Genomic DNA, 26,045 nt, shown 5'->3' with positions numbered 1-26,045 from the left:
CATGTAAACACATGTTGAAATGAATTAAATGAATTATTTGATGTCTGAAAGCAGGCTTGATTAGTAAATGAATACCTACATTTTCAGTAAGTCTCTTGTGTTTTTTATTTCCTCTATTGACTTTAATATACTGTTTCTACACATTATTTTAGCTTTGATTTCAGTTGAAAGGGGAATTAATTGTCAATACTATAAATGTTATTTTAGTAAAATAACATAATCCAGTAGAATAAAGTAACAGATCATCCAACACCATACTTTTCATTTTTAATCCCTGACAAATTGGGTAAGATGAAGAAAAACAACAACAAATCATAAAACTTGAAACAGACCTGTGTTACCTTCTTTATAGTCCATATTGTGAGAACAATAGTTGTTTCTCAACTTTATTCTTTCAAGTAAATCCCATTACATTGTGAGCTAGGCAGAATCTTCATATTGGGATTTTATTAAATTAAGTCAGTATTATAATGATGACCAGTTTCATGGTACAGAAAAGAGGGGCATCCACTGCATGCATAAGTATTAAAATGTTTTAAATTAATTTCCTCAATTTTTTAATGTATACTCAAAATCACTAAAGTAAAGAAGTTCATTTAATCATTGATTTTTAAAAGTGATTTCCCTCAAATCTGGGTCAAATAGCCAATGTAATGTAAATGAGAAGACATTGGTTATACTGATGCTGGCAATTTTTGAACCTAGATTCACAGATTCAGAATATTGAATTTTTCTCATCATCCAAATTTCTCTTCCAAAACTGTTTGAAACATATCATTCTAAACTGATGTGCCACAAAGCAAGACTTGGGTTTCTTTATTAAATTCATGCTATGAGGGACTTCCCTGGTGGCGCAGTGGTTAAGAATCCACCTGCCAATCCAGGGGACACAGGTTCGAGCCCTGGTCCGGCAAGATCCCACATGCCATGGAGCGGCTAAGCCCATGCGCCGCAACTACTGAGTCTGCGCTCTAGAGCCTGTGAGCCACAACTACTGAGCCCATGTGCCAGAACTACTGAAGCCCGCGTGCCTAGAGCCTGTGCTCTGCAACAAGAGAAGCCACTGCAATGAGAAGCCCGCACACCGCAACGAAGAATAGCCCCTGCTCGCTGCAACTAGAGAAGAACCCTCACAACAACAAAGACCCAATGCAGCCAAAAATAAATTAAAAAGTAAATTAAAAAAAAAACAAAAAAAACCTACTTTAAAAAAAAAAATTCATGCTATGAATTAATTTTTGTTCATTTTTTAGGCCACCTAAGAAAGGGAGAGAGTGTATTTTTTATTGTAGTTGTGATTCGGTTTGCTTTTTTTGGTAAAGCCAGCTAGTACTTCACCTCCATTTCCATTTAGACATTATATAAGTCTGTTGAAACATTTGATGAGACAATTTGAACTACTCATCTGAACTGCTCTGTTCATTGTAAATCTCTTGTTTCTATCCATACACTAGCTCCACTCTAGATTGGAAGGGCTTAAAGATGAACTCTGGAGGAATAGAGGCTACGACTTAAGAGTAACTATCACTGATCAAAGGAGCTGCTTTCCATTCGCAAACGTTGCTTTGCGCTATGGGTTTGGCTCCTTCTGTTTCTACATCTTGTTGAAGACTTTCTTGACTTCCATTTGACTTCTTTGAATTCTGTTTTTGTCCTTCAACATTTTCCCCTTTCTTTTCCTTCTCTCTCCCAGATTTTTCTCTCACTCTTTTAGCTATCTCTTGTGTTCTTTGAATCGTTTTTAAAATGTAGTTTATCTCTTTATTAAGCTTGTCTATTAATTTGTCTATTAGTGTTTGTTTCTTTTCTCCTTTAAGGCTATAGTGATATAGTTAACACTTATTATCATTCCATGGTATGCCAACTTGCTTGTTTATTTTGCAGCAAGTTCATTAGTCATTCTTACCCTCTTGGTATGAATTTTCAATAAGAAATAGCAGAACATTCTGCATTTACATATTGTCAATACTTTCTTTTCTGTCTACTAGATTTACCCTCCCCAAACCTCTCTCTCTTCTTTTTCTTTTCCTTGCTCTTGTGTCTTCCTTCCTGTATTATTTTCTTTAAGTAGTCATTAATTTCTTTCCCATTTGGTCCAGCATTGTTCTCCAATAAAACTTTGAGTAAAGAATATAAGAATATTATCTTACAGTTAGCTTCTTCATTCTAGTGTATTTAAAACTAATTAAACAATCTGGGCCAAAAGAGAATAACTTTAACATCTGGAATTATTTTTCCCCTCTTTTTTTTTTTTTTGGTGTGTGTGTGTGTTTCTTGTGTGTATGTTTGTGATTTTTTTTATTATTGTTGTTGTTTCTTTAAACATTAACAATTGTTTTTTTCAGGGAAGGACAACCATAACCCACCCTAAGTTGCAACATTACTTTCATAATTTGTTTCATTACAATAGTAGACTGTGTTAAGCGATAGAAATTAATTTGCTATGTATACCATTTGGGGCAAGCTGCTGCGGAGTGGGAAGAAGAGGTGTGGAGTTTCAATACAGTTGATTCTGAAATCAACAAGTGTCAAGGCCATCCAGCATGGCCCTTGAATTCATCAGTTTTGCAACATGTAAAGGAATGTTCCACTTTGACCTGAAATATTTGAATCAGCATGAGTCTCTGATTGATAACTATATACACACTTAAGAACTGGCAAATAAATGACTTCAATTTCATTGATTTCCAATGGAAACATCTTTCATAACTAATATTATAATTATAATCAATTATAATCAGTAAATAACAAAGGTTATTAGACTCACATGTAAATATTGTATATGAAGATTTCTCTTTTCCCTTCATTAACATATGTAACTAAAAATGACTACCAAGGAACATTTGATTACAACTTTATTACTTGAATTGCATTATTATTTTAGTCAAGAGATATGCACAGTGTCTTTAATATTAAGCGTCTGAATTCACAACTGAATATGTGGTAACTTGAATTTTTTCCCATATACTAATTTCCAATACACATCAATTTAAACATGCCATTAGTTTTACCCTTGTCCCATTTACAATATTGTGCCCCCAATTTTTTTTTTCTAGAAATCAGTCCTTTCTTTAAGTAAGAAAAGGAAAAATTAAAAATATATGGAATAAATGTAACATATTTTTATTAACATGTTTTTATATGTGAGATACATAAAGCCTTTGCTCCTAGACCTCAGGAGTTTGCCCATTAAATATGCATATATATCTGGCTATCTCTGTTATGAGCCCTAAATTACTGAGTTTATGCTCTCTCTGCAGGTCCAGTCCAGGTGCAGCAGCAAGGAGAACATTCTCAGAGCCAGTGAGTATATCATTATTTCAGATGGACTACTGGGTTAGAACTTGTGGTTCAACAAGAAGGAAAGCTAAAAATGACATTTTGGTGAAAGACTGAAGAAGAGCAATGGGGAAAGTTTATGTCAAGAATATGAATTTTAGAGCTTTTGCATTCTAAAAATAGCAGTATCAATATATTAATGAATATTTCCCTTATCACAAATTGTTTTTGCAAGTTCTGACATCAGAACTTTGACAGCACTACCGGTTAGGGTAGTAATGAGCTCCTCTGTGACTCTAAGATGAGAACCCTCTTTAATTGCCCCACTGCCAAAAAGTTATTTGAAAGCAGACTAACTGAAAATAATGTAATATAAATCCACTAAATGAATCTAAAAAAGAAAAAAAGGACTCCTAAGAAGGTACATCATAATCATTTCGTGAATATGAATTCCTAAAAGATGTTATCTTCACAGGCAGCATGTTTCAGAACATAGTGCCCTAAACCAAGGATGAAGAAACCTTAATTTTATTTTTCTGTTTTATCACCAATAACATTTGCATGGAAGTCATTTGACTTTGTGTATTATTCATTTTCCTATCTTATAAAAAGGAAATATAAATAGCTTTTCCTTACCTGTATCCCTGAAATGATGTGACATCAAAGGTTGTGCCTTGAAAGCTTTGGGATTCTAAGAGAAAAGTGCTGTATAAATGCTACTTTTGTAGATGTTGTTCTCTGTCACTTAACATTAATGGTATCACCCTGTCTTCTTCCTGATCATTATCAAGAGAAGAAGTGCAGGAGGACCATACTGAAATGGGTCCTTACTTATACCACTGGGAGTTTTAGTAAATGGAATGATTTCTATTTCCAGTAGAATGTCTGTATTATTTAACAATTAAAAAAGTACCTGGAGAACTTCAAATAGGTAAAATTTCGTTTCATTTTATTTTCTTTAATGTAAGATTTTCCCATTTCTGTGTTGTAAATCTGCTACCTTAGCTTGAAAACCTTGAGTTATTAGGCAAGCACACTGCAGTTGTTTGTCCAGGACCTTCATATTAGAGTTATATAAAAATAAATGCAAACAGGCATGTTTAACTTGTATACTTTTGTGAGTTTTCGTAACATCTGACAGACATGTGAATCTGAGGGAGGAGCTTCAATAATAGGAGCTGTAAAGTCCTATAAGCCCTTCTTAAGACCTAAGGTTGAGAAAACTAAGAGTCAAGGAAGTGATGATTGAATATTTACTAAAATAAAACAATAGAAATAAATGAAATTTTAAAATGATATTTTTGATGATTACTGTATGATTTCCATTTATTGTTGATCCTGAGATGATGATGGATCACTGATAGTGATTGTGGTGATTAGGAACAAAAAAAATTTCTTACTGAGAACAGATTTCTTTGAAACCTTTTTCACCTCTATCATGGATCTTTGTGCTGTTAGAACTGCTTTCATTTCGCTTATGCTCTTACTGGCTTGTTGGTTGTTAATGCACTTGGGATGGACCTTATGATGGTCCAGGTTTTTCTATTCACCTTTTCTTAGGATAAAATAATCATGTAGATGGTCCATATAGCCATTTAGATCCATGTAGAGAGCCCATCCGACATTGTAGCCTCTTAGTTCTGTGAGTTCTATAAGTTTAAGGTCGTTTCTCTCAATGCTGCTTTAGTAACTCATACTCATGCCCATAGCCACACCCAGGACTTTTTCATGAGCTGTTCTACCTCTGAACTTCTTAATCTCATTGCTTATTTAGTCTACTTCTATCTTTTATTTTTTTTCTTCCTTTGCCATGTAGTACTATATTGCAGTCATATAGACCCTATTAGCAGTTCCCCCATTTTCTCAGTGCTATGTCCTGACTCTATACCTTGGGACCCTTTCCCTCACAGCATAAAATATCCATTCCCCTTATTTTCCTAGAAAACTCTTACTTATCCTTCCATACTCAGTTCAAGTGTGATCTCCTCTGTGATGGCTTCTCTGAGTTCCCCCAAGGCAAGGTGACTAATCCTTCTTGTATACCCCCTACAGTTTCTTCTATTTTAATCATTTTTTCATTTACTTACTAAATTAACTATCCTCAAGGAAAACATTTCCAAAATGTAGCTAATAAAAAGAAAACTATGATCAACTTCTTTTTTAGCACATATAAAAATGTATCAAAGCAAAAATCAGCAGATACTAGAGAAAGGAAAAAAGTTAGAACTTAATAGAGCTTGTTCAGAATTGTCCAAGGAAGAGTTAACTTCGGTAACTTTGTTCAAGCAAGAGGTAACTTTCCTTTAGCACCTCAAAACTATTGAATTGGCCAAAAAGTTCCTTTGGTTTTTAAATAAAAATAATAGACACATTTTTCATTTTCACCAAGAACTTTATTGAACAATGTATTCACCGTTTTGTTCCACTACCTTCTGCCATTTTTCAGGCAACGTGATAATTCTGTCTTCCCAAAACTTTTTATCTTTTTGAGCAAAGAACTGTTCCAGGTGCCTTTTACAGTCTTCTAGGGAATTGAAATTTTTTTCATTAAGAGAATTTTGTAAAGACCGAAATAAATGGAAATCTGAAGGTGCAATGTCTGGTGAATATGGCAGATGAATCAGAACTTCCCAGCCAAGCTGTAACAGTTTTTTCCTGGTCATCAAAGAAACATGTGGTCTTGCGTTACCCTCATGGAAGATTATGCGTTTTCTGTTGACTAATTCCAGACGCTTTTCGTCAAGTGCTGCTTTCAGTGGGTCTAATTGGGAGCAGTAATTGTTGGAATTAATCATTTGGTTTTCCGGAAGGAGCTCATAATAGAGGACTCCCTTCCAATTTCACCATATACGCAACATCACCTTCTTTGGATGAAGACCAGCCTTTGGTGTGGTTGGTGGTGGTTCATTTTGCTTGCCCCATGATCTCTTCCGTTACACATTATTGTACAATATCCACTTTTCATAGCCCGTCACAATTTGTTTTAAAAAACAGACCGTTTTCGTTATGTTTAAGTAGAGAATTGCATGCGGAAATACGGTCAAGAAGATTTTTTTCACTTAACTTATGTGGAACCCAAACATCAAAGCGATTAACATAACCAAGCTTGTGCAGATGATTTTCAGTGCTTGATTTGGATATTTTGAGTATTTCGGCTATCTCCCACGTGGAGTATAATGATGATTGTTCTCAGTGAATGTCTCGATTTGATCGCTATCAACTTCAGCTGGCCTACCCGACCATGGAGCATCGTCCAGTGAGAAATCTCCAGCACAAAACTTCGCAAACCACTTTTGACACGTTCAATCAGTCACAGCACCTTCTCCATACACTGCACAAATCTTTTTTTGGGTTTCAGTTGCATTTTTACCTTTCTTGAAATAATAAAACATAATATGCCGAAATGTTGCTTTTTTTCTTCCATCTTCAATATTAAAATGGCTACACAAAAATTCACCAGTTTTGATGCGGTGTTTTTTTAGTGCACACTGATACTGTAGCTGTCACAATACAATCTAACAGAATTGTTTCGAATGAAGTTAAAGACAAGCACTACTAGAGCCATCTTACAGAAAAAAACCAAATGAACTTTTTGACCAATATTAAAACAACCTGTTGATAAAAAGCTGAGTTTATTCTTACTCTGGTAAGGGAGAGTGCCACTTCAACAAAGTCTTAGTCTCAGAGTCTCAGAAAGGGAACGGCAAAGTCAGGATATTGATGAGGTTTTGAAATTTGATTTAAAGCAGTTCTTTTAATGTGGGCTTGATTAGAATTAAATAGGGATCGTGATATAATCATTTAGAAATCACAGACATGGCAAGGCAAGGATTTCTGAGTCTTGGTGTATAAACCGTTTGTTGGTACTTTCTATTTAAGAAGCTTCTGGAATGAGCAATAAAGTTATTTACAACTTTTATCTTCCAAGGAAGAATCTTCTGGAATAGTAAAGTTATGCTGATAAAGACAATGGAATAGTAATGTTATGCTAATGAAGACAGTAAGCTGTGCACTTACAGATGGTTTCAGGTATCAAGAATTCCCCTTGTGATCAGCCTAAGCTGAAAGATAGACCATTAACAGCTAAGGATGTGATCAATCAATCAATCTAGACTTTCACCCTTACTTAAGGAATCACAGTAGTACATCAACTATCTAGGAAAGATTTTTCAACCTTCGTAAGTGTCAGTTTGCCTGCGTTTGTTGTTGTTGGATGGTCATTTATTGAACTACTGAATGAGACAGCAGCTATATAGCAACATTTAGGACTGTGGAGGTCTCACATCTGAACCCTGCTACACAAATGTGAGAAGGATTATGATCAGAGTTTGTAGTTCTTTTTTCAGCCAGGAGCAAAAAGTGTCCAAAATTAAGCCAAGAACAACTATATGTCAACAAACTGGACAACCTAGAAGAAATGGAAAAACTCTTAGAAGCATACAATCTATCAAGACTGAATCAGGAAGAAATAGAAGATCTGAAGAGACCAAATACTAGTAAGGAGATTGAATCAATAATCAAAAATCTCCCAACAAAAAAAAAAAAGCCAAGAACAGATGGCATCACTGGTTAATTTTACCAAATATTTAAAGAATTAACACTGATCTTTCTCAAACTCTTGCCAAAAATTGAAGAGGAGGAAACACTCCCAAACTCATAAGGCCAGCATTACCCTGATATCAAAGCCAGAAAAAGATACCACAAGAAAAGAAAACTACAGGCCAATATCTCTAATGAATATAGATACAAAAATTCTCAATAAAATACTAGCAAACTGAATTTAGCAGTACATTAAAAAGATCATTCACTATGATCAAGTAAGATTTACCCCTGGGATACAAGGACAGCTCAATATATGCAAATAAATAAATGGAGTGCATCACATTAATAGAGTGAAAGAAAAAAATCATATGATCATCTCGGTAGACACAGAAAAAGCATTTGACAAAACTCAACATTTGTTCATGATAAAAAAAAACTCTTAACAAATTTATAGGTATAGAAGGAACGTACCTCAGCATAATAAAGGCTATATATGATAAGCTCACAGCTAACATCATAATGGTGAAAAGTTGAAAGCTTTTCCTCTAAGATCAGGTATAAGACAAGGGTGCTCACTTTCGTCATCCCTACTTAACGTATTACTAGAAGTCCTAGACAGAGCAATCAGGCAAGAAAAAGAAATAAAAAGCATCAGAATTGGAAAAGAAGAAACAAAGTAGTCTCTATTTGCAGATGACATGATTATAAAATAAATAGAGAAAATCCTGAAGACTCCACCAAAAAACAGAACTGATCAATGAATTCAGTAAAGTTGCGGAATACAAAATTGACATACAAAAATTCAGTAGCTTATCTGAACTAACAATCAATTTTCTGAAAAAGAAATAAAATAATCCCATTTATAGTAGCTTCAAAAAGAATAAAATAGTTAAGAATAAATTTAAGCAAGGAGGTGAAAGATCTCTACACTGAAAACTACAAGACATTGATGAAAGAAGGCAAAGAAGACACACATAAATGGACAAGTATCCTTTGTTCATAGATTGGAAAAATTAATATTGTTAAAAATGTTCATACTACCCAAAGCCATCTATAGACAGTAGACTATTCCTATCAAGATTCCAATGGCAGGCTTCCCTGGTGGTGTAGTGGTTGAGAATCCACCTGCCAATGCAGGGGACACGGGTTCAAGCCCTGGTCCAGGAAGATTCCACATGCCATGGAGCAACTAAGTAACTAAGCCCGTGCACCGTAACTACTGAGCCTGCATTCTAGAGCCTGTGAGCCACAACTACTGAGCATGCATGCCGCAACTACTGAAGCCCATGTGCCTAGAGTCCGTGCTCCACAACAAGAGAAGCCACCGCAATGAGAAGCCCACACACTGCAGCGAAGAGTAGCCCCTGCTCACCGCAACTAGAGGAAGCCCGCGTGCGGCAACAAAGGCTCAGTGTACCCAAAAGTAAAATAAATAAATAAATAAATTTATGTAAAAAAAAACATTCCAATGGCATTTTTCGCAGAAGTGGAAAACAAAAATCCTAAAATTTTTATGGAATCATGAAAGACCCAGAATAGCCAAAGCTATCCTGAGAAAGGAGAACAAAATGGGAGCCATCACACTTCCTGATTTTAAGCTATATTATAAAACTATAATAATCAAATAGTATAGTTCTGGCATAAAAACAGACACAAAGACCAATGGAACAGAATCAAGAGCCCAGAAATAAATCTATGCATATACAGCCAACTGATATTTGACAAGGGAGCAAAGGATACTCAATGGAGAAAAGACTGTTCCATAGATGGTGCTGGGGAAATTGGATATTCACATTTAAAAGAAGGAAACTAGGGACTTCTCTGGTGGCACAGTGTTTAAGACTCCGAGCTCCCAATGCAGGGTGTCCAGGTTTGATCCCTGGTCAGGGAGCTAGATCCCACATGCGTGCTGCAACTAAGAGTTCGCATGCCACAACTAAGGAGGCTGTCTGCCGTAACTAAGGAGTCCACATGCCGAAACTAAGGAACCAGCGAGCTGCAACTGAGGAGACCTCAAGCCGCAACTAAGGCACCCACCTGCCACAACTAAGGAATCAATGAGCTGCAACTAAGGAGACCACCTGCCACAACTAAGACCCAGTGCAACCAAATAAATAAATATTTAAAATAAAATAAAAGAAGGAAAATAGACACCTGTCTTACACCACTCACAAAAATTAACTGGAAATGACTTAAAATACTTAAATGTAAGACCAGAAACCATAAAACTCCTAGAAGAAAACACAGGAAAAAAGTTCCTTTACATCAGTTGTCCCCAACCCCCGGGCCGTAGCCCGGTACCAATCTGCAGCCTGTTAGGAACTGGGCCGCACAGCAGGAGATGAGCAGCAGATGAATGAGCGAAGCTTCTTCTGCCACTCCCCATTGCTCCCCATCACTCACGTTACCACCTGAACCATGCTTCCCATCACTTGCATTACCACCTGAACCATCCTCCCCCGCCACCCCGGTCCATGGAAATATTGTCTTCCACAAAACCAGTCCCTGGTGCCAAAAAGGTAGGGGACTGCTGCTTTACATGGATTTTGTCGATGATATTTTGGATATTACACCTACAGGACAGGCAACAAAATAAAAAGTAAGCAAGTGGGACTACATCAAACTAAAAAGCTTCTGCATAGCGAAAGAAACTATTAACAAAATGAAAAGACAATCTTATAGAATGGGGAAAAAATATTTGCAAACTGAATACTTGTTAAGGGGTTAATATTAAAAGTATATAAAAAGCTCATACAACTCAATAGCAAAAATAAATAAATTAAAAATCCAATATAAAAAGACCTGAATAGATATTTTTCCAAAGAAGGTATACGAATGACCAACAGGTACATGAAAAAGGCACTCAACATCACTAATCATAAGGGAAATGCAAATCAAAATCATAATGAGATATCGCCTCATGCCTGTCAAAATGGCTTTCATCAAAAAGACAAGGGATAACAAATGCTGGCAAGGATGGGAAGAAAAGGGAACCCTCATTCACTGTTGATGGAATTGTAATTTGATGCAGGCAACAGGGAAAACAGTATGGAGGTTTCTGAAAAAATTAAAAATAGAACTTCCATACTACTCCACAATGCTACTTCTGGGAATATATCCAAAGGAAACAAAAACACTATGTTGAAAAGATATCTACATCCCTTATTCATAGCAGCATTATTTACAATAGCCGAGACATGGAAAGAACTTATCTCTGCCAGTGGATGAATGGATAAAGTAGTTGTGTCATGTATACACACACACATAGACACACACACACACACACACACACACACACACACACACACCCAATGGAATATTATTCAGCCTTAAAAAGGAAAGAATTCTTGCTATTTGCAACAACAAGGGTGGACCTTGAGGGCATTATGTTAAGTGAAATAAATCAAAGAAAGATAAATCCTGTATGATCTCACTTATCATAACAATCAAAACAAACTCCTAGAAAAGGAAATCAGATTTGTGGTTACCAGAGGCAGGGAGTGTGTGTTAGGAGAACTGGATGAAGGTGGTCAAAAGGTACAAGCTCCCAGATATAAGGCACATAAGTACTGAGGATATAATGTACAACACGGTGACTATAGTTAACATTATTGTATGGTATATTTGAGAGTTGTTACAGTATAGGTCCTTAGAGTTCTCATCACAAGAAAAAAATTTCTTTTTCTTTTGTATCTATATGAGGTGATGGATGTTAAATAAACTTATTCTATTAACCATTTCACAATATATGAAAGTCAAGTTATTATGCTGTACACCTTAAACTTACACAATGCTGCATGTCAATTATATCTCAATAAAACTGGGGAGAAAAACAAAAACAAAATTAAGCCTATCTGAGGAGTCTTTAGAAGAAGATATAGGGTTATTAGCCAAACTACCCAATTTTCTGACTTCTTTGTTTGCTTACTGGATCTTTTTAGTAATATAAATGATCCCAGAGAAGTATACAGGCATGTAAGAACAATATTCTTATCTAAAACAGCACATGTTTTTCGTTGAAAGGCCAATATTATATCTAAAGCAGCTGAGCCACTGCCACTGTAATTTCATGAAACTTTCAAGTGAGGAGTTCTTTAGTCTTGGTGGCATTACCTAACTCACCTAGTCTCTGAATCAGAGCATGTAGCACACTCCCTACTTTCTGGGCCTCTTGTAAAGCTTGAAGTAAAGAGGCTTGAGAAAGGAAGAAAGAAATCCAGAATTTCCCTAGAGTGATCATGATTTTTATTCTTAAATCAAGGTCCACTTTTCCTACTTTTTTAAAAATTAAATTTTCTAACAATCTTTTTTTTCTTCAAAAAGAAACTGTTGGCTTAAAAATGGATCTTGGATGATGTTGGGGACTCCACTGAAGGCAGGCATCAGTTAACAAAGATAGTAAGATCCTATCTAGTCTGTAGGCTTTTGTACCACAAATCCAATACCAGTAATTGGGGAACACCCAATGACCTATTTGGGACCAAAATACCCATAAGTGCTTATCAAATATGTTATAACATTTGGAGCCACTCATCAAAAATAGTTCTGCACCATACAATAAAATTTAAAGTGTTGAGTCCATTTAGAGGTTCTGAAACAAAAGAAAAATAGTATCTTAACTTGTAAGGTGTATAAAAGTGAGACAGCCTCCAAATACATTGTTGTTTCTTAGTTCCCTTACAAGTTCTATTTCTTTTAAAGTTTGGTTCCCACCCAAAAAAATTAGAGAATTATTTTGGTGGAGTCAAGAACCTTGTCTTCTAGGTATGACCTAAGAAAGGATTTTAGATTTCCATCTCTTTGGCCTGTTATATAGTTTGTCATTGGAAAAGTCACCTAATAGTTGAGTATAGTTCCCCAGGAAACCAACAGATTCATTACGAGGAAGTGGAACCAAAGGAATCTGGGTGGCTACCAAAAAAAATAATAATAATGTAGTGCAAAACCAGTTTGGTTGTATGCTTTAGCTAGTTCACAAGTAAATAACAGCCAAGTATTAGATACATACCAATGAATGATTAAGGATGCAAACGAAGTGCAATGTTAAGAATAGGGCAATATAGATAACAGTTAAAGAAACATTAAACCAGGGGAAGAAAGGGAATAAAATAACAATGAAAATAAAGAACAATAGAATGCAGATAAAACTGTGGCAGTCCACCTTCTTAGTCTATGGATCTTGGGTAGAAGCTCCCTACACTCATGTGGTCAAAGGTTTTGGATGGAGGATGTCTCTTTCAGAGAATTGTCTGTTTCTAGAGGATTTCTAAAAACTCCTCGGCTTAAAATCTACAAATTCAGGAATGGATTATGCCTCTTTGGGAGACATGAATCCAAAGATCAAACCTTTAGAGTTGTATAGCTGTGCTGATTACTAACAGTACTTGATAAGGTCCAACGGGGTTCCAGAGCTGTCTTTCTCTGATGTCTCTTCCAAAAGACCACTTCTCTGGGTTTTAGGTCATACAAGGTTATTTAAAAGGGTGTTGATGAAAGACTGCTTGTACCTGTTTATAAGACTTGGTGTATGGCATGAATAATTCCTTGCAATATTTAGCCATTTCTGCTTGCAATAGTGTGGAATTTAAGGAGATATTCCTAGAGGTATGTGGGAGAGTTGATGAACCACAGAAAGATTTGATCTCATTGCCATTAAAGACAATGCCTTAGGTCATGGAAGTTCAAGAGTCTCTATGTTTGTTCTCTCTACCTTTCCTGAAGATTGGGGGTGAAATTAGTAAGTGGCATATCTTTCCAAAACTCTTTAGTAATAGGCCCAGGAAAATGGGTGCCTCCATCACTAGAGAGAAAGGTCAGAATTCCCTGGACTGGGAACATGAAATCAAGAAAATTTTCCTACTATTAGAGTATAGCTCTCTATCAAGGGAAGGCTTCAGACCATCCTAAGAATAAGTAAACAATCACCATGAACATATTCAAAACCCAGAGAGTAGTTCTATGAAATCCATTTGGAGGTGTTTAAACCTCAGGAGGGGGCCCTGAGTTTTGGACTCTTATCCATGTCCCACCTTTATATTCTTACCAGGATTATAGTGGTGACAGATGAGATAGAGTAAAGCTTTCCCATCAGTATTAATTATTTACAGTGGCAAATTTCTTCTTTAACTTACGGGTAATTTCATGTAAAATTTTTATAAGATTCTATTTGAAGTCCTTCAGTGCTGCTAAATAGCTAATAGTGCAATTTACACCCAGCTTTCTCCTGGTACCTCTTTTCTGACTGGAGCTGATTGCTAGCATTCTATAAAAGGGGCTTTGAACTCAATTTGCTTTTAAAGCAAAGACTTGGTCCCTTGGGGTATTATAAGGGCTATAATTTTAGTGAAGGCTGTCTGCCTGGCATGATGATTAGTCAAGACAGTTCCTCTAGTTTCCATATTATGTCCTTTTGTTTGAGCTCCTATTTTTATAATAGCCACTTCCTCAGGAAGCATTAGAGCACTTAAAATTTCTATAAATTGCTAACCTTTTTTTTTTTATTATTATTAATTTATTTGGCTGTGCTGGATCTTAGTTGCCACATGCGGGATCTTCATTGCAGCATGTGGGATCTTTAGTTACGGCATGCGGGATCTAGTTCCCCGACCAGGGAACGAACCTGGGCCCCCAGCATTGGGAGCATGGAGTCTTAACCATTGGACCACCAGGGAGGTCCCTAAATTGCTAACCATTCTTAATTGAGATTCCTTCTGAGGTCAAGAACCCTTCCTTGTTTCCAAAGCATTTCAAAATCATGGAATAACCCAAAAGCAAATCTACTGTCAATGCATGTATTAACCCTAATATCTGTAGCTAACTAAAACTTCTGGTGTGCTCACAGAGTTCTGCCATCTGGGAAGATTTGCCTCTGGCAAAGGATCATATCCTAAGGATGAAATTTTATAAAGATTAGGTAGGAAGTTAGTAAAGAGCTAATTTTAACTCGCAAAAGGCCTGTTCATGTTTGGTGCCTAGGGAAGAGGTTCCCTTTCAAAGGACTTGGTTAAGTCTTTTATTGGCATGGCAATTGCAGAAAAGTTGGGAACGCATTGCCCGCGACAGTCAGTGAGACTCAAGAATCCTTTTTATTATCTCTTAGTTAAAGTCCATATTCTGTCAGGAGTAAGAGATTTACTTCCTTGAGAGAAATCATGTTCTAGGTAATGAACTTTACTTAGACAAAGTTATAACTTCTCTGTGGAAACTTCATCCTCTTTGTGAGTTAAAAAAGTAAGTGGATAGGTGGAATCAATCTTAGAGCTCATTCTATCTTTAGAATACAACGTTACCCACATGTTGAATTGAGTAGAATCACAGGGAAATATAAAGTCTTAAGGTCCTGGTTGAGGACTTGTGAAAAGTGGGAGAGTGTTTCAGTAAATCTTTGCAACATAACAAAGTATATTTTGTATTTTCTCAGGAGAAGGCAAACAAATATTGACTATTTTGACCTAAAGAGTCATTAAAGAAAGCAGAACATAAATCTCCACAGTCAAATATGCAGCCTCAGGAGGCACTGAAGATAAAATACGTTTGGAAATGGGAAATGACTATTCTATTATGGGCCTGTTGTGCTGAACAAATCCCTATCCCCACCCATGCAGCATTTTGACTGAGGGATAGAAGTGTTACAAAAACTAGTACAACATATGTTGCATCTTTTCTCTATTTACTTTTACCTGTTAGTTTTAGTGCTTCTTTAGCTTCTGGTTCAAGAGAGCATTTTACACTTTGGGGTATAGGTTTCGATGGCTTGATTTGGGTACTAATAGGTTCAGCCCCTGTAATCCTCCCTATATTCATTGAATGTTTGCTCACAGAATGAAAAAGTCTGGCATCTCCTTGAGATCTTCAATTTAGGGTTGATTTAAACACAAAGATACTAGTAAATCAATTTCCAAATTAGCTGTAATCTCTTTGCAAATAAGGGAGTCCTCAGAGACTTCAAGAAAGAAACCATAAGGAAAATATTTAACAATTCCGTTATAGTACACCCTGCCTAGCAAGTTAGCAGGTATGATATCACAGAAGAAGGAAGAATGTTATTTTGTTAAATGTCCAAGGATAACAGTTATGAATGACATGGAACCAACAAAAGGATTATTAGAGATACCCACTGAGTAGTTTTTTTTACCCCATGGGGGAGGTTGTGTAACAGTGGTCAAGTTTAAGATTGATAGTGTTTGCCTCTATATCAATTAAAAAAACTTTTTTTTTGGTAAGGTTCTCCTTTAATATTTAGAGAAATTTCTCCCTGGGAATTTAAGGGTAAAACAAAAAATGCCCCTCATTAATTTATTTTTTTCCCCTTTAGCTTCTTAGCTAACACAAGATAGTTCTTCCAATATCCTTTTTTATATAGTATCTGTAAGTATCTTTATCAAGAGATTCCCTCTATTGGGATTTACTGACCCTGCTAGAAATATCTAGTTGTTTTATCTCTAATGCTATCAATTTATTCTGAGTTTTATTTTGTTTTTGTTCTAAGACTCTCAAAATATTCAGCAAGGTGCTTGAGTTCTGGCAGTGGCATTATTTCCCATACTAGTTTTTGCTTGCCTACTAAATCCCCTATTTGGCTTAAGACTGTTTACAAAAATCTAGAAGAGAGTTAGGAGTCACATCTGCTTTAACATCTACTCCTGAGTGCTGTCTAAAACTGTTAAAGAGCCTATCCCTGAGGTCTCCAGTGTTATCCTTTCCTTGCTTGTAAGACTAAGTCAGAGCCCAGTCTACTTTCTCAGGAAGGACTTCGGGAATGGCCTCCAAAAGACTATGACCAACTTCTATAGCTTTTCTAAACCCCTCTGGTTTCCTGTGCAGTTTAGGTTCTTCTAAGTTACCCTCAGGTTCTTCAATTCTGCTTTCTCATGGAATTTTTTGCGTCTCAAGCTTCCACAAACATAAGAACTAATTGTTATAGAACTTGAAGCCCTGGATGTGTTCTTAAAATTATTCCCAATTTCTCTGCAAATTTCACTCTGCCCTTTCTAGGCTTTGGAAAGTCATTGATGACTCTCAGCTCAGAGGAAGAATGGAGCTTAAAATCAACCATAAGGGGATTTTTTTCTGTTCTGAAGGAAGTTAAACTTTAAGAGGTAACTGAGCTTTGGAAGTTTCTGGCCAGCCACAAGGAAAGGGGAGTGGAGCAGAGGGAGAGATGGGTGGAGGGAAATGGAGGAGTATAGGATGGGGCAAAAGAAATAGTAAGATAAAATCCACTAGGTTCAAGGTATGATTTTGGAGGATCTAAACATTATTTTAAGTTTTTCACATTTTTATTTTGCCTTGGCCAAGGAATTTCTTTAAGCAGTTTTGGAATCTGAATTTCTTTTGGATATTTCCTCACACCAATCAAAAATATCCAGCCCATTAGATGTTTGGAATTTTGTTCCTTTTTTGTCCTACAGCACCTCTCAAACAATTTTGTTTATAACAGAAGTTCCCCAAAGTGACCACTATAATTCTAAATTATCCTTGGTGAAATTAAAGATAAATACATAGATTTGGGGTATAACATAAATGCATGTAAGAAGTAGGATTCTGGCCTGGATAGAGGCATAGATTTAGGTTTAGACTAATGCAAACGAGAACCTGTGAATAGTCCATCCAAGGTGTTGCTTGGACACCTCATACATCAGACTCCCCAACCTAATGAGTGGACTGTCCAACTACGAACTGACGTATTTGTAGTTCCAGAGCATCAAAAGGTTTGAAGGGGAGCTCTCTTCCACAGCCAGACTCTAACAAAATAAGAACAAGGAAAGTTCTCAGAGGTTGATGGGTAACGCAGGGCAAAGCTTAATCAAAGGACACCACTTTGAGAAGAAACCTGAACCTCTCAATTCCCAGAGCCAGTTTGCAAAATAGACTTATTGGGGCCTACGCCCATATTTTTCCATATGAATTTTCCCCTTATAGAGGTATAACAGAAAATGCCAAGGATAGACAGAGACAGACAGTAATGTTTTTAGTAAAAAGATGGGTTCCTTATTCCTACAAGACAAAATAAATTTAGCAGTTGGAGAGCTCAAAGAAAATAAATGAGTGTTCAGTCTAATGTGAGACTTACTTATCTCACTGTGGTGATTAGAGACACTCCCATTCCCCAAAGCAGGAGGGTCAAGGAGTCTCAGAGGAGCTTGCTGTTGTCAAATCAAGGATCTTGGGCTCTGGCGGGAAGGGGTCAGTCTTGACTGGGTCTCCTTATGGCCTCTAAGACTGTTGAATGTTGACTCCCCACAAATAAGAGGTTAGTGTAGCCAGGGAGAATACCACCTTAACAGAGTATTAGTAGCATTTCAGTGTGGGCTCAACATTGAGATATTTATGATATTTTGAAGCTAGGTTTAAGTTGAGTTTTTCATTGTGACAGTTTGAAAAACTCAACTTAAACCTAGCTTCAAAATATCATAAATATTTTGACTAGATTAGAATTGATTAGAATTGGGTAAAGATCATGATGTAACAGTTTAAGATGGGTGGATACAGCAAGACAAGGATTGTGTGTGTATGGTGTGTGGCTTTGTTTGGTTTTACTTTAATTTTGGCCTTTCTACTCTACAGAATAGATTTGCATGTAAGCAAAATTAATTAAAACCTGAGCAAAGCTCAAGTTGAACAAAAGGGCCAATGCTAACTCCAGGAAATTCTTCAGGGATCCCCCAAAATAAAGACAACATGTTAAAGTTGTGACTTGAACATACGGATTTTTTTGGTGTATTCAGTCATTTAGCTACAGTCTTCACGTGTCAGTCAGCATGAGTACCCAGGACACAGGTAAGGCTTATGTTAATAACAACCAAACCAAACTATATACAGATAAGGAGTTATATTTTTCAGAGAAATGAGTCATTCCAAATCTGAAATAACTAAAATAGTTCATTTCACTTCATTCATACTCAAATTCCGCTGGACTCAGAGATGAAGTGTCATCTTCAATTCCAAGAATGAAATCTTTAGGTAATGTTAGATGCTATCTAAACTAAATGTCATATGAGTACATGATCCATAATTCTCTAGTTGGTAGGTTTCTCTGGTTTCTAGAACATCAAATGAATTACCATGCTGCCAAAGTCCACATAAAACCAATCATCAGTGTCTTTCCTTTTAATTTTTTTTAATTGAGGTGAAATTCACATAATATAAAATTATTAATCATTTAAAGTCAATTATTCGGTGGTATTTAGTAAATTTATAATGTCGTGCAACCACCACCTCTATCTAGTTCCAAAACATTTTCATCACCCCAAAGGGAAACCCCATACCCTTTAAGCAGTTACTCTCCATTCCCCAGCCCCTGACAACCACCAGTCTGCTTTCTGCCTCTAAGGATTTGCCTATTCTGAATGTTTCATATAAATGGAATCATACAATTTCAGATGAATGTAATATGTGACGATTTTTATCTAGCTTCTTTTACTTAATGTTGTCAAGGTTCATCCATGTTGTAGCATGTGTTAGTATTTCATTCCTTGTATGGCTGCATAATATTCCACTGTACATTTATACCACATTTTATTTATGCATTGGTCAGTTTATGAACATTTGTGTTTCCACCTTTTGGCTATTGTGAATAGTGCTGATTTGAACATGCCTGTACCTATATTTGTTTGAGTACCTATTTTCAGTTCTTTGAGGTATATACCTAGGAGATAGAATTGCTGGGTCATATATTAATTCTATGTTTAACTTTCTGAGGAGCTACCAAACTATTTTTCACAGTGGCTGAACCATTGTACATTCTCAACAGCAGTGTACAAGGATTACAGTTTCTCCACATCCTTGCCGAAACTTGTTACTTTGTTTTTCATTTTTTGTTGTTTTTTTTTTTCATTATAACCATTCTAGTAGGAGTGAAGTGGTATCTCATTTTGGTTTTCATTTGCATTTCCCTAATGAGAAATGATGTGGAGCATCTTTTCATGTACTTCTTGGCCATTTGTGTATCTTCTTTGGAGAACTATCGAAGTCTTTTGTCCAGTTTTTACTCAGGTGGCTTGTCTTTTTTGTTGTTGATTGTAGGAATTCTTTATATATTCTGGGTACTAGACCTTATCAGATATATCATTTGCAAATATTTTCTCCCACTGTCTAGGTTATCTCTTCGCTTTCTTGATAATGTTCTTTGATGCACAAAAGTTTTTAATTTTGATAAAGTTTTATATATATATGTTTTCTTTTGTTGGGTGTGCTTTTGATATCCTATCTAAGATTTCATTGCCAAATCCAAAGTGATGAAACTTTACTCCTATGTTTTCTTCTAAGACTTGTATGGTTTTAGCTCTTATATATTTAGGTCATTGATCCATTTTGAGTTAATTTTTGTATATAGTGTGAGGTAGTGATCCAGTCATTCTTTTGCATATGGATATCCAGTTGTCCCAGTGCCATTTGTTAAAGAGACTATTCTTTCCCCCATTGAATGGTCTTGGCATCCTGGTCAAAAATCAATTTACTATAGGTTAATTGGTTTATTTCTGAACTCTCAATTCTATTCCATTAATCTATATGTCTATCATTATGCCAATATTACATTGTTTTGATTACTGTAGATTTGTAGTAAGTTTTAAAATCGGGCAGTGAGAATCCTTCAGCCTTGTTCTTATTTTTCAATATTGTTTTGTCTCTTTGGGGCCCCTTGCCATTCCATATGAATTTGAGGATTGGCTTTTCCATTTCTGGGGAAAAGAAAAAGGCCTTTGGGACTTTGATGGGTATTACAGTGAATCCATAGATTGCTTTGGGTACTATTACCATCTTAACAATATTAAATCTTTCAATCTGTCTTCCTTTGGATCTTAATGTGAGGCTCACTTTTACATCTCAGGCATTTGTACATTTCACAGTGAACTAGGTAGGCCATGACATGTAAGTATCTGATGGAGATTCCATTCCCAATCACAAAGTAATCTGTATATTTCATCTCTGGAGGAACTTTTATCACACAAATATCTCTTTCATTTTCTTGCCTCAAAGTGAACCCAGCATGTCAATGCCAAATTTGAGATTAATATGATCTGCTGTGCCAGACTCCAGGCACCCCTCCCCACTTTTCCTCCCACCTGCTTTTCCAGGCAGGGCTTAGGGCCAGGCAGCCCAAGCCAATTGCTAGTTCTGCAGTAGGCCACCTCATGGCCAGCAGTGGAGACCAGGGCCATGTGCCCACAGCATGCCTTACTCCCTGGAAAGGGGTTGTGTACCACAGCAGTGCCCAGGGCCCCCAGCCCCACCCCACCCCCGGCATACAAGGATTTGTGGATGAGGGCTTAAAAGAGTCTTGGTGTTTAAACTGTCTTTGATACTGTCTATTTAAGAGCTAATGGGTCGGGACTTACCTGATAGTGCAGTGGTTAAGAATCCGTCTGCCAATGCAGGGGACACAGGTTCGAGCCCTGGTCCAGGAAGATCCCATATGCCGCGGAGCAACTAAGCCCATGCGCCACAACTACTGAGCCTGTGCTCTAGAGCCCGTGAGCCACAACTACTGAGCCCGCGTGCCACAACTACTGAAGCAAGCCCCTGCGCCTAGAGCCCATGCTCTGCAACAAGAGAAGCCACCGCAATGGGAAGCCCGGGCACTGCAACAAAGAGTAGCTCCCCCTCACCACAACTAGTGAAAGCCCGCATGCAGCAATAAAGACCCAACACAGCCATATATACATACATACATACATACATACATACATACATGCATACATACATAAATAAAACAAAAGAAGAAACACAAATTACAAAACAAAAGCTAATGGGTCTTTCAGGAAATTCCTAGGTTGAGTAATAAAGTTATTTGAAGTTTTATCTTCCTGGGCAAGAAGTTTCTGGATTAATAAAGTTATGATTATGAAAACAATGGTATAGTAAGGTCATGTTTCAATTCTCATTCTAACATAGTAGTCAACATTATTTATCTAGGCAGAAATATCCCTAGAGTGCAAAATAATTTATCTGCACCTAATTTGATGAAAAGGCATTCTTCTTCATTTGACTGTGTGTAAAATTCTATACTAATTTCTGGAGAGTATTTGAACAAACTGTAAAAGAAGTAAAATAGAGGCTTCGGGGTTTGGGTTATACAATGACAGAACTGACTTTCTTCTTCTTTTTTTTTTTTTAAACATCTTTATTGGAGTATAATTGCTTTACAATGGTGTGTTAGTTTCTGCTTTATAACAAAGTGAATTAGCTATACATATACATATATCCCCATATCTCCTCCCTCTTGCATCTCCCTCCCACCCTCCCTATCCCACCCCTCTAGGTGGTCACAAAGCACTCAGCTGATATCCCTGTGCTATGCGGCTGCTTCCCACTAGCTATCTGTTTTACATTTGGTAGTATATATAAGTCCATGCCACTCTCTCACTTCATCCCAGCTTACCCTTCCCACTCCCCGTGTCCTCAAGTCCATTCTCTAGTAGGTCTGTGTCTTTATTCCTGTCCTGCCCCTAGGTTCTTCGTAACCATTTTTTTTTTTAGATTCCATATATATGTGTTAGCATACGGTATTTGTTTTTCTCTTTCTGACTACTTCACTCTGTATGACAGACACTACATCCATCCACCTCACTACAGATAACTCAATTTCGTTTCCTTTTATGGCTGAGTAATATTCCATTGTATATATGTGCCACATCTTCTTTATCCATTCATCTGTCAGTGGACACTAAGGTTGCTTCCATGTCCTGGCTATTGTAAATAGAGCTGCAATAAACATTGTGGTACCTGACTCTTTTTTAATTATGGTTTTCTCAGGGTATATGCCCAGAAGTGGGATTGCTGGGTCATATGGTAGTTCTATTTTTAGTTTTTTAAGGAACTGCCATACTGTTCTCCATAGTGGCTGTATCAATTTACATTCCCAGCAACAGTGCAAGAGAGTTCCCTTTTCTCCACACCCTCTCCAGCATTTATTGTTCATAGATTTTTTTGATGATGGCCATTCTGACTGGTGTGAGGTGATACCTCATTGTAGTTTTGATGTGCATTTCTCTAATAATTGGTGATGTTGAGCATCCTTTCATGTGTTTGTTGGCAATCTGTATATGTTCTTTGGAGAAATGTCTATGTAGGTCTTCTGCCCATTTTTGGATTGGGTTGTCTGTTTTTTTGTTATTGAGCTGCATGAGCTGCTTGTAAATTTTGGAGATTAATCCTTTGTCAGTTGCTTCACTTACAATTACTTTCTCCCATTCTCAGGGTTGTCTTTTTGTCTTGTTTATGGTTTCTTTTGCTGTGCAAAAGCTTTTACACTTCATTAGGTCCCATTTGTTTATTTTTGTTTTTATTTCCATTTCGCTAGGACGTGGGTCAAAAAGGATCTTGCTGTGATTTATGTCATAGAGTGTTTTGCATATGTTTTCCTCTAAGAGTTTGATAGTGTCTGGCCTTACATTTAGGTCTTTAATCCATTTTGAGTTTATTTTTGTGTATGGTGTTAGGGAGTGTTCTAATTTCATTCTTTTACATGTAGCTGTCCAGTTTTCCCAGCACCACTTACTGAAGAGGCTGTCTTTTCTCCATTGTATATTCTTGCCTCCTTTATCAAAAATAAGGTGACCATATGTGCGTGGGTTTATCTCTGGGCTTTCTATCCTGTTCCATTGATCTGTATTTCTGTTTTTGCGCCAGTACCATACTGTCTTGATTACTGTGGCTTTGTAGTATAGTCTGAAGTCAGGGAGCCTGATTCCTCCAGCTCTGTTTTTCTTTCTCGAGATTGCTTTGGCTATTTGGGGTCTTTTGTGTTTCCATACAAATTGTGAAATTTTTTTGTTCTAGTCTGTGAAAAATGCCATTGGTAGTTTGATAGGGATTGCATTGAATCTGTAGAGTGCTTTGGGTAGTATAGTTATTTTCACAACGTTGCTTCTTCCAGTCCAAGAAAATGGTATATCTCTCCATCTGTTTGTATCATCTTTAATTTCTTTCATCAGTGTCTTATAGTTTTTTAGAGACAGGTCTTTTGTCTCCTTTGGTAGGTTTATTCCTAGGTATTTTTTTCTTTTTGTTGCAATGGTAAATGTGAGTGTTTCCTTAATTTCTCTTTCAGATTTTTCATCATTAGCGTACAGGAATGCAAGAGATTTCTGTGCATTAATTTTGTATCCTGCTACTCTACCAAATTCATTGATTAGCTCTGGTAGTTTTCTGGTAGCATCTTTAGGATTCTCTATGTATAGTATCATGTCATCTTCAAACAGTGACAGCTTCACTTCTTCTTTTCTGAATTGGATTCCTTTTATTTATTTTTCTTCTCTGATTCCTGTGGCTAAAACTTCCAAAACTATATTGAATAATATTGGTGAGAGTGGACAACCTTGTCTTATTCCTGGTCATAGGGGAAATGGTTTCAGTTTTTCTCCATTGAGAACGATGTTGGCTGTGGGTTTGTCATACATGGCCTTTATTATTTTGAAGTAAGTTCCCTCTATGCCTACTTTTTGGAGGGTTTTTATCATGAAACAGTGTTGAATTTTGCTGAAAGCTTTTTCTGCATCTATTGAGATGATCATATGGTTTTTCTCCTTCAATTTGTTAATATGGTGTATCAGATTGATTGATTTGTGTATATTGAAGAATCCTTGCATTCCTGGGATAAATCCCACTTGATCATGGTGTATGATCCTTTTAATGTGCTGTTGGATTCTGTTTGCTAGTATTTTGTTGAGGATTTTTGCATCTATGTTCATCAGTGATACTGGCCAGTAGTTTTCTTTTTTTGTGACATTTTTGCCTGGTTTTGGTATCAGGGTGATGGTAGCCTCATAGAATGAGTTTGGGAGTGTTCCTCCCTCTGCTATGTTTTGGAAGAGTTTGAGAAGGATAGGACTTAGCTCTTCTCTAAATGTTTGATAGAATTCGCCTGTGAAGCTATCTGGTCCTGGGCTTTTGTTTTTGGAAGATTTTTAATCACAGTCTCAATTTCAGTGCTTGTGATTGGTTTGTTTATATTTTCTATTTCTTCCTGGTTCAGTCTCAGAAGTTTGTGCTTTTGTAAGAATTTGTCCATCTCTTCTAGATTGTCCATTTTATTGGCATATAGTTGCTTGTAGTAATCTCTCATGATCCTTTGTATTTCTGCAGTGTCAGTTGCTACTTCTCCTTTTTCATTTCTAATTCTATTGGTTTGAGTCTTCTTCTTTTTTTTCTTGAGGACTCTGGCTAACGGTTTATCAATTTTGTTTATCTTCTCAAAGAACCAGCTTTTAATTTTATTGATCTTTGCTATCATTTCCTTCATTTCGTTTTCATTTATTTCTGGTTTGATCTTTATGATTTCTTTCCTTCTGCTAACTTTGGGATTTTTTTGTTCTTTTTTCTCTAATTGCTTTAGGTGTAAGGTTAGGTTGTTTATTTGAGAGGTTTGTTGTTTCTTGAGGTAGGATTGTATTGCTGTAAACTTCCCTCTTAGAACTGCTTTTGCTACATCCCATAGGTTTTGGGTCATCGTGTTTTCATTGTCATTTGTTTCTAGGTATTTTTTGATTTCCTTTTTGATTTCTTCAGTGATCTCTTGGTTATTAAGTAGTGTATTGTTTAGCCTCCATGTGTTTATATTTTTTTCCTGTAATTGATATCTAGTCTCATAGCATTGTGGTTGGAAAAGATACTTGATGTGATTTCAGCTTTATTAAATTTACCAAGGCTTGATCTATCCTGGAGAATGTTCCATGAGCACTTGAGAAGAAAGCGCATTCTGTTGTTTTTGGATGGAATGTCCTATAAATATCAATTAAGTCCATCTTGTTTAATGTGTCATTTAAAGCTTGTGTTTCCTTATTTATTTTCATTTTGGATGACCTGTCCATTGGTGAAAGTGGGGTGTTAAAGTCCCCTACTATGATTGTGTTACTGTCGATTTCCCCTTTTATGGCTGTTAGCATTTGCCTTATGTATTGAGGTGCTCCATGTTGGGTGCATAAATATTTACAGTTGTTATATCTTCTTCTTGGATTGATCCCTTGATCATTATGTAGTGTCCTTCTTTGTCTCTTTTAACAGTCTTTATTTTGAAGTCTATTTTCTCTGATATGAGAATTGCTACTCCAGCTTTCTTTTGATTTCCATTTGCATGAAATATCATTTTCCCCCTCACTTTCAGTCTGTATGTGTCCCTAGGTCTGAAGTGGGTCTCTTGTAGACAGCATATATACCGGTCTTGTTTTTGTATCCATTCAGCCAGTCTGTGTCTTTTGGTGGGAGCATTTAATCCATTTACATTT

At 36.6% G+C, this 26,045-nt stretch overlaps 1 protein-coding gene across 12 annotated transcripts in view; it reads left to right on the top strand.

The window, feature by feature from the left end:
* The window catches only part of GPHN (gephyrin), a 638,461-nt gene that overhangs the window by 439,193 nt on the left and 173,223 nt on the right, over positions 1–26,045 (top strand). For 10 of the 12 annotated variants that reach the window (XM_082451601.1, XM_082451607.1, XM_082451608.1 and 7 more), the window contains one exon: positions 3,261–3,303. In XM_082451601.1, coding sequence (XP_082307727.1) covers positions 3,261–3,303 — 43 coding nt within the window. Of the gene's footprint in view, positions 1–1,454; positions 1,518–3,260; positions 3,304–26,045 lie in introns of all 12 variants that reach the window. The other 2 variants (XM_082451600.1, XM_082451602.1) reach the window with 1 other exon arrangement.

This window comes from Balaenoptera physalus (genome assembly GCF_965194825.1).
Source record: "Balaenoptera physalus genome assembly, chromosome: 2".
Classification (NCBI taxonomy): domain Eukaryota; kingdom Metazoa; phylum Chordata; class Mammalia; order Artiodactyla; family Balaenopteridae; genus Balaenoptera; species Balaenoptera physalus.
Note: the sequence above shows the minus strand (reverse complement) of the source record. Positions and strands in the feature narration are given on the sequence as shown.